This window comes from Narcine bancroftii, chromosome 2 (assembly GCF_036971445.1).
Source record: "Narcine bancroftii isolate sNarBan1 chromosome 2, sNarBan1.hap1, whole genome shotgun sequence".
Classification (NCBI taxonomy): domain Eukaryota; kingdom Metazoa; phylum Chordata; class Chondrichthyes; order Torpediniformes; family Narcinidae; genus Narcine; species Narcine bancroftii.
Window position 1 is genome coordinate 190,620,109 of NC_091470.1, and position 14,492 is coordinate 190,634,600.

Below are 14,492 nucleotides of genomic sequence, written 5' to 3' on the forward strand. Positions count from 1 at the left end.
ATTTACTCAATATATGGAAGAAGATTCACTTAGAAATGAAAAAAAAATTACCAACTACCAAAATTATTATTGACGCAAAATCCGCTAATCCCTTTCACAATAGATAACCTTTCATTTAGAGAATGGGAGAGAAAAGGAATTAAAAGAATAGAAAATTGTTTTTTGGGAAATAATTTATTAACATTTGAACAAATGAAGTACAAAGATGGAATAACTCATGGTACAATGTTTGCATATCATCAACTTAAAGCCTACTTAAAGGAGAAATTGGGAAGCAGACTGAGATTACCAGAAGGAAGCAGCTTTGAATATGTGATTACAGACACAATGATAATTAAAAGATTTATAACAAACATGCACATCAAGCTGCAAGAGAAGGAAAATGATGAAATAAGCTATAAACCCAAACAAAAGTGGGAAAAAGATTTAAACATAAAGATAAAAAATGAAACATGGAAAATGTTATGTTCTGGAACTATGAAGAATATAATAAACACAAGGTAACGCATGATACAGTATAATTGGTTACACAGGTTATATATCATATCCCAAAAGTTAAAAGAAATGGGATCCAACATTATCAGATAGATGTTTTCGCTGTAAGAAGGAAATGGGAACAGTACATGCAATTTGGGCATGTGAGAAAGTGAAAAGATTTTGGGAAGACCTAAATCAGGTATTAAATAAAATCACAAAAAGCAACATACCACAAAATCTAGAGATCTTTCTTCTAAGTAATATAAGAAGTAAAGAATTAGGCTTCAAACTGGATGAAGTGCAAAAAAGATTTATTATGATACCCTTAGCAGTAGCAAAAAAAATGTTTAATGTCAACTTGGAAATCAGAAGAAAGCCTGAGAATACAGCATTGGTACATGAAAATAAATAAATGTATTCCATTGGAAAAAATAACATAATTTAAAAAATAAAGTCACATTACTTGAACAAATTTGGGAACCATACATGAAACATAACAAAGAGGGCTTGCCTCGGACCTCCACCCCCTAAAATGATAAGAAGACAAAACAACCTGATCCAGTGTGTAAAAGTAGATGACACAATTTTGTTTATTTTCATTGTGTGATGAGATTGTTTAAAGGTTTTATTGTATTGTCTATGTTGAACGTTTAATGGGTTTGGGGGGGGGGGGTGGGAAGGGAAGATAGGGGGGAAAAAGGGGAAAAAATGCCACTGTGTATATTTAAGAGGGAACTGTTTTTTTTTATTTTTTTATTTTTCACACTATAAACCATATTGATCAAGATACCTACATTTTGGAGGAGTCACGTGATGGAGTAGTGGCCGGTCGGGGAACTCCAGCCCTCTCCGGAAAAGGTTTAAAAAAACACAGAAAACACAAAGGCACAAACACAAAAATTAAAATAAAGTGAAAGTAAAGGTGAAAAGAAAATGGCAGCGAAGAAAGAAAAGTCGAAAGCAACGGGAAGAAGAGAAGAAAAGACATCGGAAGAAGAAGGTGAAGGCCTTACCTGTCCGAGGAGGCCCGCTGTGGAGAGAGAAGCCCGCTCCCTCAGGTCAGTCGAAGTCCCGAGCTCGGGACTACAAAAATGGCTCACGGAGCCAAGCAAAAGTGCGCACCCGCACATGCGCGAGGAGTCTCTGTTATATATTTGAAAAGGAAAATGTATGTATCCTGATCAATGTGGTTTATAGTGTGAAAAATAATTTTTTTTTAAAAAGATACATACATTTTCCTTCTTAAATATATAGTGTCGTTTTCTCCCCCTTCCCTCCTCCCCTCTCTCCCTCCCTCACCTCCCCTCCCATTTATTTAAAGTTCAGAATATAAGATACATTAAACCTGTTAAACAATGTTGTCACTCAATAAAAATAAACAAGAAATTCCACTGAGTCAGTTCTTTTCATTATCTTCTCCTTCTGTCATTTTAGGTGGTAGATGTCCATGGTAGGTTTTCTCTATTGTGTTTCATGTATGGCTCCCATATTTGTTCAAATATTGTAATGTTATTTCTTAAATTATATGTTATTTTTTCTAATGGAATACATTTATTCATTTCTATATACCATTGTTGTATTCTCAAGTTATCTTCTAATTTCCAGGTTGACATAATACATTTTTTTGCTACAGCTAGGGCTATCATAACAAATCTTTTTCGTGCTCCATCCAAATCGAGTCCACATTTTTTGTTTTTTATATTACTTAGGAGGAATATCTCTGGGTTTTTTGGTATATTGCTTTTTGTGATTTTATTTAGTATCTGGTTTAGATTTTCCCAAAATCTTTCCACTTTCTCACATGTCCAAATTGCATGAACTGTTCTTCCCATTTCCTTTTTACAGCGAAAACATCTGTCTGATACTGTTGGGTCCTATTTATTTAACTTTTGAGGTGTAATGTATAGTCTGTGTATCCAGTTATATTGTATCATACGTAACCTCGTGTTTATTGTACTTCTCATGGTTCCGGAGCATAGCTTCTCCCATGTTTCTTTCTTTATCTTTATGCTTAGATCTTCTTCCCATTTTTCTTTGGTTTTACCATTTGTTTCCTCATTCTCCTTTTCTTGTAGTTTAACATACATGTTTGTTATAAATTTTTTTGATTATCATTGTGTCTGTAATCACATATTCAAAATTACTTCCTTCTGATAACCTCAGACTGTTTCCTAATTTGTCCTTCAAGTAGGATTTCAGTTGGTAGTATGCCAACATTCAATCATAAGTTATATTATATTTATCCTTCAATTGTTCAAAGGATAATAGTTTATTTCCCGAAAAACAATTCTCTATTCTTTTGATCCCTTTTTTCTCCCATTCTCTAAAGGAAAGGTTATCTATTGTAAAAGGGATTAGCTGATTTTACGTCAGTATTAGTTTTGGTAGTTGGTAATTTGTTTTATTCCTTTCTACATGACTCTTGTTCCAAATGTTGAGCAGATGATGCAATACCGGAGAATTCCTACGTTGTACCAATTTTTCATCCCATTGATATATGTTCAGGTATCTTCTACCCTATTTTATCTGGTTCTAATCTAGTCCAATCTGGCTTTTCCCTTGTTTGATAAAAATCTGATAGGTATCTTAATTGTACAGCTCTATAATAATTTTTAAAGTTTGGTAGTTGTAAGCCTCCTTGTTTATACCATTCTGTTAATTTATCTCGCGCTATCCTCGGTTTCCCCCCATTCCATAAAAATTTCCTTATTTTCTTTAAATCCTTGAAAAATTTCTCTGTTAAGTGTATTGGTAATGTCTGAAATAGGTATTGTATCCTTGGGAAAATGTTCATTTTAACACAGTTTATCCTTCCTATCAGTGTTAGTGGTAAATCTTTCAAATGCTCTAAGTCATCTTGTAATTTTTTCATTAGTGGATAATAATTGAGTTTATATGATGGCCGAGTTTTTTATTTATTTGTATACCTAGATATCGCATTTCTTGCGTTTGCCATCTGAATGGTGATTCTTTCTTAAATTTTGAGAAATCCGCATTATTCATTGGCATTGCTTCACTTTTATTTGCGTTAATCTTGTACCCCGACACTTCTCCATATTCCTTCAATTTCCTATGTAATTCTTTTATTGATATTTCTGGTTCCGCTAAGTATATTATAACGTCATCTGCAAAGAGACTGATTTTATATTCCTTGTCTTTTATTTTTATCCCTTTTATTTTATTTTCTGTTCTTATCAGTTCTGCTAGTGGTTCTATGGCTAATGCGAACAATAAAGGAGATAATGGGCATCCCTGCCTTGTTGATCTGCTTAAGTTAAATTGTTTTGATATATATCCATTTACTGTCACTTTCGCCAATGGCCCCTTATATAATGCTTTAATCCAATTAATATATTTCTCTGGTAAGCTGAATTTTTGTAATACTTTGAATAAATTATTCCATTCTACTCTGTCAAAGGCCTTCTCTGCGTCTAAAGCAACCGCTACTGTTGGAGTTTTATTTCCTTCTACTGCATGAATTAAGTTAATAAATTTACAGATATTGTCTGTTTTTCGTCTTTTTTTAAATAAATCCAGTTTGGTTTAGATTTACTATTTTTGGTACATAGTCGGCTAATCTGTTTGCTAATAGTTTAGCTATTATCTTATAATCTGTGTTAAGATATTGGTCTATATGATGCTGGTGTAAGTGGATCTTTCCCTGACTTTGGTATTACTGTAATTATTGCTGTTTTACATGACTCTGGTAAGCTTTGAGTTTTATCAATCTGGTTGATTACTTCCAGAAGGGGAGGAATTAATAAATCTTTAAATGTTTTATAGAATTCTGTTGGGATTCCATCCTCTCCTGGTGTTTTATTGTTCTGTAGTTTTTTTATTATCTCCTGTATTTCTTCTATTTCAAATGGTTTTGTTAATTTATTTTGTTCCTCTGTAATTTTGGTAGTTCAATTTTAGTTAAAAATTCATCTATTTTATCTTCTTTCCCTTCGTTTTCAGTTTGATATAGTTGTTCGTAGAATTCTCTGAAGTTTTCATTAATCTCCGTTGGATTATATGTGATTTGCTTGTCTTTTTTCCTTAATGCCAATACCATTCTCTTAGTTTGTTCTGTCTTAAGCTGCCATACTAGAATTTTGTGCGTTTTTTTCTCCTAGTTCATAATATTTCTGTTTTGTCTTCATTATGTTCTTCTCCACCTTATATGTTTGTAGTGTTTCATATTTTATTTTTTTATCTGCCAATTCTCTTCTTTTAGTTGTGTCTTCCTTCATTGCTAATTCTTTTTCTATATTTACTATTTCCCTTTCCAACTGCTCTGTTTCCTGATTGTAGTCCTTCTTCATCTTGGTTAAATAACTTATTATTTGCCCTCTGATGAACGCATTCATTGCGTCCCATAGTATAAACTTATCTTTCACTGATTCCGTATTGATTTCAAAGTACATTTTAATTTGTCGTTCAATGAATTCTCTAAAATCCTGCCTTTTAAGTAGCATGGAGTTTAATCTCCATCTATACATTCTTGGAGGGATGCCCTCTAACTCTATTGTCAATAACAGGGGTGAGTGGTCCGATAATAGTCTAGCTTTATATTCCGTTTTCCTAACTCTCTCTTGCATGTGAGCTGATAACAGGAATAGGTCTATTCTTGAGTATGTTTTATGTCTGCCCGAATAATATGAATATTCCTTTTCCTTTGGGTGTTGTTTCCTCCATATATCCAAAAGTTGCATTTCTTGCATCGATTCAATTATAAATTTGGTTACTTTGTTCTTTCTATTAATTTTTTTTCCACTTTTATCCATGTTTGAATCCAAATTAAGATTGAAATCCCTCCTATTAGTATGTTTCCTTGCGTGTCTGCTATCTTCAAAAAGATATCTTGCATAAATTTTTGATCTTCTTCATTAGGTGAATACACATTGAGTAAATTCCAAAACTCCGAATATATCTGACATTTTATCATTACATATCTCCCTGCTCGATCTATTATTTCCTCTTCTATTTTGATTGGTACATTTTTACTGATTAATATAGCTACTCCTCTCGCTTTTGAATTATATGATGCTGCTGTTACATGTCCTATCCAATCTCCCTTTAATTTATTGTGTTCCACTCCAGTTAAGTGTGTCTCTTGTATGAATGCTATATCAATTTTTTCTTTTTTCAGTAAATTTAACAGTTTCTTCCTTTTGATTTGGTTATGTATTCCATTAATATTTAAAGTCACATAGTTCAACATAGTCATTTCATACTTTGTTTATCTTTCCTTTCCGTTTCTTCATCACCACCTTCCCTTCTTATCTATTTCTGCTTTCTTTTTTTGAACACATTATAAGACAACATTTCCAAAACATAAAATATTTCCACTATTCTCATATCTAAAATTCCTTTAACCCCAATAGTCCCTCCCCTTTCTGAGTTGCCCTTTGTCCCTTGTCGGGCAACCACATCTCCCCTCTCCATTTGGATTTGTGAATCCGCTCGCAAGTGTCAATTGATTTTGCAGTGACTGGTATTCTTCCCCACCCAGCCCCCCCAGAAAAGATTTTAATCTTCATATATAACAAAGGTCACTCTCTTAATTCCCTCCTTACTTCCTTTCTTTCCTTACTTTCCCTTCTTAGTTCTTATCTATACTCTGTTTTTTTAAAAATATACATACACCCATATACATGTCTTCATCTCTCTGTCTGTTTTGTAGTTGTTCTGCGAATTTTCGTGCTTCTTCCGGATCCAAGAATAGTCTGTTTTGCTGCCCTGGAATAACTATTTTAAGTACCGCTGGGTACTTTAGCATAAATTTATATCCTTTTTTCCATAGGATCGTTTTTGTTGTTTTTAAACTCCTTCCTCTTCTTCAGGAGTTCAAAACTTATATCTGGATAAAAATTTTTTTTTGACCTTTGTATTTCAGTGGTTTTTTGTCTGCTCTTATTTTCCTCATTGCTTTCTCCAATATATTTTCTCTTGTTGTATATCTTAGGAATTTTACTAGAATGGATCTTAGTTTTTGTTGTGGTTGTGGTTTAGGGGCTAATGTTCTATGTGCCCTTTCTATTTCCATTTCTTCCTGTAATTCTGGTCTTCCTAGGACTCTGGGGATCCATTCTTTTATAAATTCTCTCATATTCTTGCCTTCTTCATCTTCCTTAAGGCCCACTATCTTTATATTATTTCTATTATAATTTTCCATTATATCCATCTTCTGAGCTAACAGATCTTGTGTCTCTTTAACTTTTTAATTAGATTCTTCTAATTTCTTTTTTAAGTCATCGACTTCCATTTCTATGGCTGTTTCTCGTTCTTCCACCTTGTCCACTCTTTTTCCTATATCTGACATGACCATCTCTATTCTATTCATTTTTTCTTCTGTACTTTTTATTCTCCTTTTTATTTCACTAAATTCTTGTGATTGCCATTCTTTTATTGATTGCATGTATTCTTTAAAAAAAATATATATCCATGTACTTGCCCTTCCCTTCTTCTTCCATTTCTCTGTGTTCTTCCTCTTCTTCTTCCTCTGGGTTGGTCATCTGTTGTTTCTTTGATTTCTTTTTACTCTCTTCTTTCTTGTTCTCATTATTTTCTATGTACTCCTCTTGCTGCTTTGTTGTGGTTGTCAATTTCAGCTGTGGAGATCGACTCCTCAGCTGGTCCCCCCTCCCGTCAGTGTTCTATTTGTCTTGCGCATCGCGCATGCGCACTTTTGTTTGGCTCCGTGAGCCATTTTTTGTAGTTCCGAGATCAGGGCTTCAACTGACCTTAGGGAGTGGGCTTCTCTCTCCACAGCGGGCCTCCTCGGACAGGTAAGGCCTTCACCTTCTTCTTCCGACGTCTTTTCTTCCCGTTGCTTTTGACTTTTCATTCTTCGCTGCCATCTTCTCCACACCTTTATTTTCACTTTATTTTAGTTTTTTCTCTGTTTTTTTTTAACTTTTCCGGAGAGGGCTGGAGTTCCCCGACCGGCCACTACTCCATCACGTGACTCTTCTCAAGAGGGAAATGTTTGTATGTATTTTGATTGATATGGTTCACAGTGTGAAAAATAATTAAAAAAAAATGGAAGAGGACCTGGGGTGACTAGATTCCACTACACATTAATAGTTCAGTCATGGAGAGTAGAGATCACCAGGTTTTTTGCAGTCCACTGAAGTGACCTATCCTGGTCCCACAACTCTTCACTTATCAGCAAGGTGCAACAGGGACTGCACTTCCTGAGAAGACCGAGGCGGGCAACTTTCCACAAGAACATCGATGGCATCCTGGCCGGCTGCATCACAGTGCGATACAGTTGCTGCAGAGCAATGGATCGGAGGTCAATCCACAGGACCATAAATGAGGCAGAGTCTCTTTCTACCCCCCCCATTCCCTGTCGATGGAATTTACCTGGATCGTTGTATAAAGAGGGCTCGCAAATTCAGTAAGGACCCCCACCACCCCGCCCACAGCATCTTTCAGCCACTCCCGTCAGAGACTCAGGAGTATCAGCGCCAGACCCATCTGGCTGAGAAAAAGCTTCTTTGGCAGTGAGACTGCTGAATGACAGAACTGCTCACATAAACCCTTTGTGATTCAATTAACAGTAATATTTATTTTAACATTTTATACATAAGCACTATGCATTTGTATTGTTTGTCTGGACATGTGTTATGTTGATATGTGTGCTTGAAATGTGTTGCATGAGGACCAGAGAACGCTGTTTTGTCGAGTTTATCGTACGATAAATAAATGACGTTTTAAAAAAAAAACTTTCTTCTAGCAACCTTTGATTAAAAAGTGACACTGACAGAGAAACTCCCCTCACCCTCTTCCTCAGTTCAGTTATCCTTGATAAACAGGTTGGGGGGTGGGGGTTGGGGGAGAAAAAAAGTCCCCAACGATCAGGCCAGTTCAGCAAATTGGGCCTGCTCTCTCTGCTGTTGGAAGAACGGTCCAGAATTTTGAGAGGCATGAACAATGCTGAGATACTACTTCTTCATACTGGAACATCCAGAACTAAAAGCACTGAATTTTTGGATGGAGGGTCATCCATTTCGAACCAAGATGTGGAATTTCAGTGCACGCCTCTATTGCAGAGTACTGAATCATTGAGCTCATTCTAGGCAGAATCAATTTCAGGGACAAGTGGTGAGAAAATGTCCTTAATTAATAATGTAGGCTCAAGATGCCCGTTTTAGACTCCCCATTATTTATGCAAATTGTGCTTTCAGCATGCGACATAGAGGAAGAAGTTATACATGTGGAATATTTCTTTTTTAAATCCTGCAACTGCAGGTTCTGGGCCCAGGATGACAGCATCTTTGTTCAGTAGCGGCCACAAGGGGTTGCAGGCTCTGGGGAGCAGCTGACTGGCACAGGGCACCAGAACCAGGGAGAACATCCCCCACTGAGAAGAAGCATAAGAGACTATCCTACAGGACAGGGACCGTGGCAGCAGGCCAAGATGGGATTTAGCAGTCGAAGGACCCACACAGGCTGCGGGCTGCTGGAGACTGGCTCATGGGGGCAAGGTATCTGAACAAGGATTCGAGAGGGTGCTGAGAGAAAGAAGGGCTCCTGAAGGTCCTTGGGTGCTGAAAGTTTCTCAATCTCATTGGAGGTTTGGATCTGGAGCTCTGTGTGGCTGGAGAGACTACAGTAGCACTGGAGATGAATCCATAGACACGCAGTGTCTCTGAAGGGACTCTCTTTTGCTTCTCTTTCTCTTATTGTTAGGGGTGTTCACGTAATATTTCATTTTCTGTGAAAACAATGCTAGAGAAACTCAGCAGGTCCAACAGGGTACTTTTATAGCTAAGGTAAAAATGCATAACTGCTGTTTTGGGTTTGAGCCCTACAAAGTATGAAAAAATGTCAGTAGGTGGCCAAATATAAAGGTAAGGCGGCAAGTTGGGGGGGGGGGGGGTGGAAATGGTTGGGGGAGGAATACGGTCCCAAAAGCAGGAGCTAAAAGGTGGAGAAGGGAGGGAGGGCATAGCAGCAAGTAAAGGGGAGAGGGATGGCTCAGTGAATATAGAGGGAAGGGGGGGGGGGGTGGAGAGCTGAGGGAAAGATGACAGGGGAAGGGAGGGGGAATGGAGAATAGGCTAGCAGAAACCGGAGAATTCGATGTTAACACATCCACTCGGAGAATGCCCAGACAGAAAATCAGATGCTGTTCCTTGGTTGCCTTGGTGGGATAGTACACGAGTCTGTGGACAGACATGAACATGGGATGGGTCGCAGAATTGAAATGATTGGCCATTGGGAAATCCCTGTCACTGATGCTGACAGAGCGAAGGTGCTCAGCAAAGTGATCTCCCAGTCTGCGCCCAGTCTCTCTGATGTAGAGAAGGCCATAAAGGGAGCACCAGATACAGTCAATCACTCCTGCAGATACACAGGTGAAGTTTTGCTTCACTTGAAAGGCCTGTTTGGGGCCCCAAACTGTGGTGAGGGAGGAGGTGTGAGCGCGTATGGCACCTCCTATGGCCAGGGGAAGGCGCTGGCGGGGGAGGGGGAGGAGCAATTGATGAGGATGGATAAGTGCACGAGCAATCACAAATGGAGCTGTCCCTGCAGAAGGAAGAGAAGAGAGAAGATGTGTCTGGTAGCAAGATCCTTTGTAAGTACTGGAAATTCCAGAGGATAATGTGTTGGATGCTGAGGCTGGTTGGATGGTAGGCAAGGACAAGGGGAACAGATGAGCGGGAAATGGAGGCGGTGAGGGCAAAGTTGATGGTGGTGGAGAAGAAGCCACGTTTGTGGAAGAAGGTGCACATTTCAGATGATCTGGACTGGAAGACCACATCTTGGGAACTGATGTAGTGGAGACAGATAAATTGTGAGAAGGGAATAGAATCCTTGCAGGGCACTGCCAGGAGGTGTAATCAAGGTAGTTGTGGAAGATGGGTTTGTAAAATATGTCAGTTGAAAGCTAGTCTCCCAAGATGATTTGTACACCTCTTCTAAATAAATTACACTATTTGACCTGCTGAGTTTCTCCAGCATTGTGTTTTACTTCAACTGCAGTGTCTGCAGACTTTTGTGTTTTACTTCTTAGTTTTGTTTTATTCCATGACAATAAAAGGAATCTTGGCCACATCCACCAAAATGGACCTTGTAAAATTTGCAAAACAGCAAATCAGCATGCTACCTCCACCCTCTCACTCCCCCCATCCACCACAGCTCATTCACAATGAGAAATCACCATCCACTCAAATGGTCAGTTCCCTACATCCCTGGTTCAAAGGAATCGTGAGACCAGATTTACAAAATTGAACCAACACTCAAACTTTTATTTCATTGCATTTTGCAGTGAATAAATAACATTTTTTTTTCTGCATTTTTAATTCTCTAAACTCTACCACCTTAAATCTTAGCAACATGTTTCAAAAAAACTTTAAAAAAAAATCATTTTTCATACAATGAAGGATCCCTTCTTCCTAAGGGTCTTGAGTGAGCACCACCTCATTCGTTGCTTTATAATGACTGTGAAGCAATATTTGGACAAATTCCTTTCAAAACCTCTGACTGGTTTCTGCTCCTTCCAGATCCTGTCAAAACCTTGCTTTGAGAGGGCAATACTGCCATAAAACACAAATGGGGCATGTGCCTAGAGTCTCTGAGGGTGATGAGTTAGGGTTGTTTATTTGAAAGGCTATAGGCTAATGGCTAGCACATACATGATAGATCAAAAAACCTACTGTTGTATAACACCACCATTGATCTGTGTAAAGGGATATTCAAATTCATAATTCAAATTCTTAATTTCAAGCAAGCCTCACTCTTAAGGACAAGTATGCAAACACACGCAACACTTGCACCCCCACCACCTCCCTCACCACCATTCAGGACCCTGAACAGTCCTTCCAAAATAAGAATCATGAATCTGCAGGGGTCATCAACTGGATCCAGTGCTCCTATTGTGCCCTCCTCTACATTGGAGAGACTGGACGCAGACTGGGAGATTGTTACATACCTTTCACTCTGGCTGCTGCAATATCAGGGCCTTCCAGTGGCCAACCATTTTAATTCCAAATCCCATTTCCACACCAACATGTCCATGGCCTCGTGCACTGCCAAACTGAGGTGAACCACAAATTAGAGAAACAACACCTAATATTTCATTGGGGCACACTCCAACCAGATGGTATTAACATCTTCTCCAGTTTCTGTTTCGCACCTCTCCGTCTCTCTCTCTATCCCTCTGCCTGCTTTCCTCCAGCTCTCTACCCCCTTCCCTCTCCATCCAGCGAGTGATCCCCTCCCCCAATCACCTCACCTTTTTTTCCTCTTGTGTCCTTCCACCTATATTACCTACGTCCACTTTCTTGCTGGCCTGTCCACATCCCCCCTCCATTTTAGTCAGGCGCCTGCCTGCTTTTTGCTCATATTCTGATGGAGAGATCAGGCCTGAAACATTGGTTAAGAGTCTTTATCTTTGTTACATAAAGAACATTGTGTGGCCTCCGGAATTTTTGTGCACACTACGATCAGTGCCTGCAGTCTTTCTTGTTCAACTCCATGCTATTCAGCTACGTGACATGTGGTCATTTCGTGTCTTTGGTTCTTCCTGAAATCGATCGTGGCATCACCAAACCATAGGATTGGGTCAAAATTTAGAGCAAACCACATTCCGTTTGCCTGAAAATATGATAGTTTTTGACTACTTGGAGAAAGGCTTCTTAAATGGTTGAGGCAAGGCAATAGGAAACATTTGTAAAAGTAGTTTAAAATATTTTAAACAGTTAAATGAGTGATTTAAAACATTAACTACTGTATAAAGAAACACAGATAAACCAAACATTTACAGTGATTGTTTAGCATTAAAGCTCTGTGAGAGCAGAATAACATTGGGAAGGAGGATTCCCACAAACAAATCCTTCAAAATAAACCTACAAAGGATTTATCAACAATTTGGATTTATTCAAATTCCTACTTTATTCCTGATGGGTTACTGCCTCCCGAGAATGACGACCACTCCTTGAGGCCTTGAGCAAGGCTCAGGGGGAGTTTTGGGTCAGGGAAAAAAACTCAACTCCCAACTACTCAGCCCCCAGCATGAAGAGTCCAGGGAAGGGAGTTTCCTTCTCTCCACAAAAATGTGGAAAGTTATCCATCATAAAATTTATATTAAAAACAAATAAAATCTACTGCATACTAAACGAACTCTCAAAACGTGAGAAAAATCAAGAACATACAAAGGTGTCAAGTCATTGTTCTCCTGACATTTGAACTCTTGCTGGCTGTACTTGCCAATAACAGATCAATCGCAATTATATTTACATCATCAAAGCTAAATCGCCAGTTCTCACCCTCAGCACAAATGCAAAAGCTTCACTGGAAAACTGGTGCGATAGGACAGAATTATTTTTTTCATTCCCCTGCTCTGGAAACCAAGTTCATACTTTGGGATAGAAGAATCATTGGAGCTCAGGTATACTGCCACCACCTTGAAGGTCAAAAAGATTTTTTTCCGCTGATTGTTTTATGATTCATCAAGAACTCAATAATCGGTCGGTAAATGTCAAGCGCATTAGTTTAACTCAGTGAAGTTTGTCCTCAGGGTGAAGTGATGATGTAATGACTGTTGGGAAACACATCAGATTGATAATCCACAAGCATAATCTCATACCAGCAAGCATGGGTTTGGGAGAGGGATAGGCCAAGAAATCATGTCTAGCTGATATGAAAATAGATACACTGAAGAACAACCATAATGCTCAGAGAGGTCAGTTACTGACATAATCCAAGTGTAGGAGTGCCGTAAATACAAAAAGCTTCAAATAAATGAGCATTTACTTGAGAGGGGGCAAAATGGGCTTGATAGAATGGTGCCCAGCCCATGAGGGCATTGTCCTCCCATCACTGGTAAATGGCTTTGTCTCCTTCTTGGAAGCAAGGAGGGATTGTTTGGACCCAAGCACAGGAAGGAGGAACAGGCACCCAGCAGGAAGTGCGTGAAAGTGAAAACTTGGCTCTGCTGTGTTAGCCCAAACCTGCATGGATTCCCCTTATCCTCCGGGCCAGCTGTAGGTCCTTGGGGAACAGGGTGACTCTCTTGGCGTGCAGGGTGCAGAGGTAGGCATCTTCCAGTAGCAGTACCAAAAAAGCTTCGGTGGCCTGTAGAAGGGGGAGCAAGAATGAAGGCCCGTCATTACATTAAGGAAAGGAGAGCAGGTGGACATCGTCATCAATCTCCAATGTTAAAACAACCCAAAATGTTTCAGCCCAGTCCATTATTTCTTGAAGTATAATAACTGCTATTGCACATTTAAAAACTGATCACTTTTCATCAGACAACGTAGAGACAACCGCCCTCCACGAAACATCAATAACTCGGTAGTGGAGTGCACCAAGGCTTCCTCCATGTCCACCTCATCTCCTTTGCTGATCAGGAAATCTAGTGGCCACCATCCTGTCAACTTTTTACAGGAGCTCATGAAGAGTATCCTGGCCGGCTCCATCACGGTCGAGCCTTGGATCAGAGTGGCAGAGAGGATTCCCCCCTGCCCCCCACCCCAGTCCTCACTGACGTGATCTACCAGCATTGTTGTTGGAAGAGGGCGCGCAAAATCGTTAAGGATCCCTATTAGCATTCCCATCAGGAAAGAGGAACAAGAGTATCAGATCCAGCAACACCAGGCCGAGAAGAGCTTCTTTGCAAGGGCAGGGAGACTGCTGAATGACTGAAATTAACTGCTCATACAAACCCTCCGAGACTCTACTATTTATGAAGCAATATATATTTTTATGATGTGTACTGCATAAGTAGTTGATCTGTGTGTTAAGACTGGTTGCGTTTTTGCACCGAGGACCGGAGAATGCAGTTTCGACAGTGTACTTGTACAATCAGTTAACGATAAACTTGAACTCAGTGCTCCAAGGTTGCTATTTGCATTGGGCAGGGGACTTCCAGTTTCAGTTTGGAATGGACAATGGTTAAACAATGTTTCCGACTGACTCCCTTCCAATCCAATGTAGCTCCAGAAAGGATGAGATTAAAACACAGCAGGTGCTGGGTCACCAGACCAAGATACTTCCGTCTTAACAGCAATGAACTGATC

The 14,492-nt window shown here is 39.2% G+C and overlaps 1 protein-coding gene across 2 annotated transcripts in view; it reads right to left on the minus strand.

Moving 5' to 3' along the window:
* The window catches only part of LOC138754841 (histone H3-like centromeric protein A), a 56,460-nt gene that overhangs the window by 13,765 nt on the left and 28,203 nt on the right, over positions 1-14,492 (minus strand). The window contains exons 5-6 of one of the 2 annotated variants that reach the window (XM_069919736.1): positions 13,425-13,548; positions 10,701-12,069 (exon numbers count right to left, since the gene is read on the minus strand). In XM_069919736.1, coding sequence (XP_069775837.1) covers positions 12,038-12,069; positions 13,425-13,548 — 156 coding nt within the window. In that variant the 3' untranslated portion in view covers positions 10,701-12,037. Of the gene's footprint in view, positions 1-10,700; positions 12,070-13,424; positions 13,549-14,492 lie in introns of those variants that run through there. The other variant, XM_069919735.1, reaches the window with a different exon arrangement.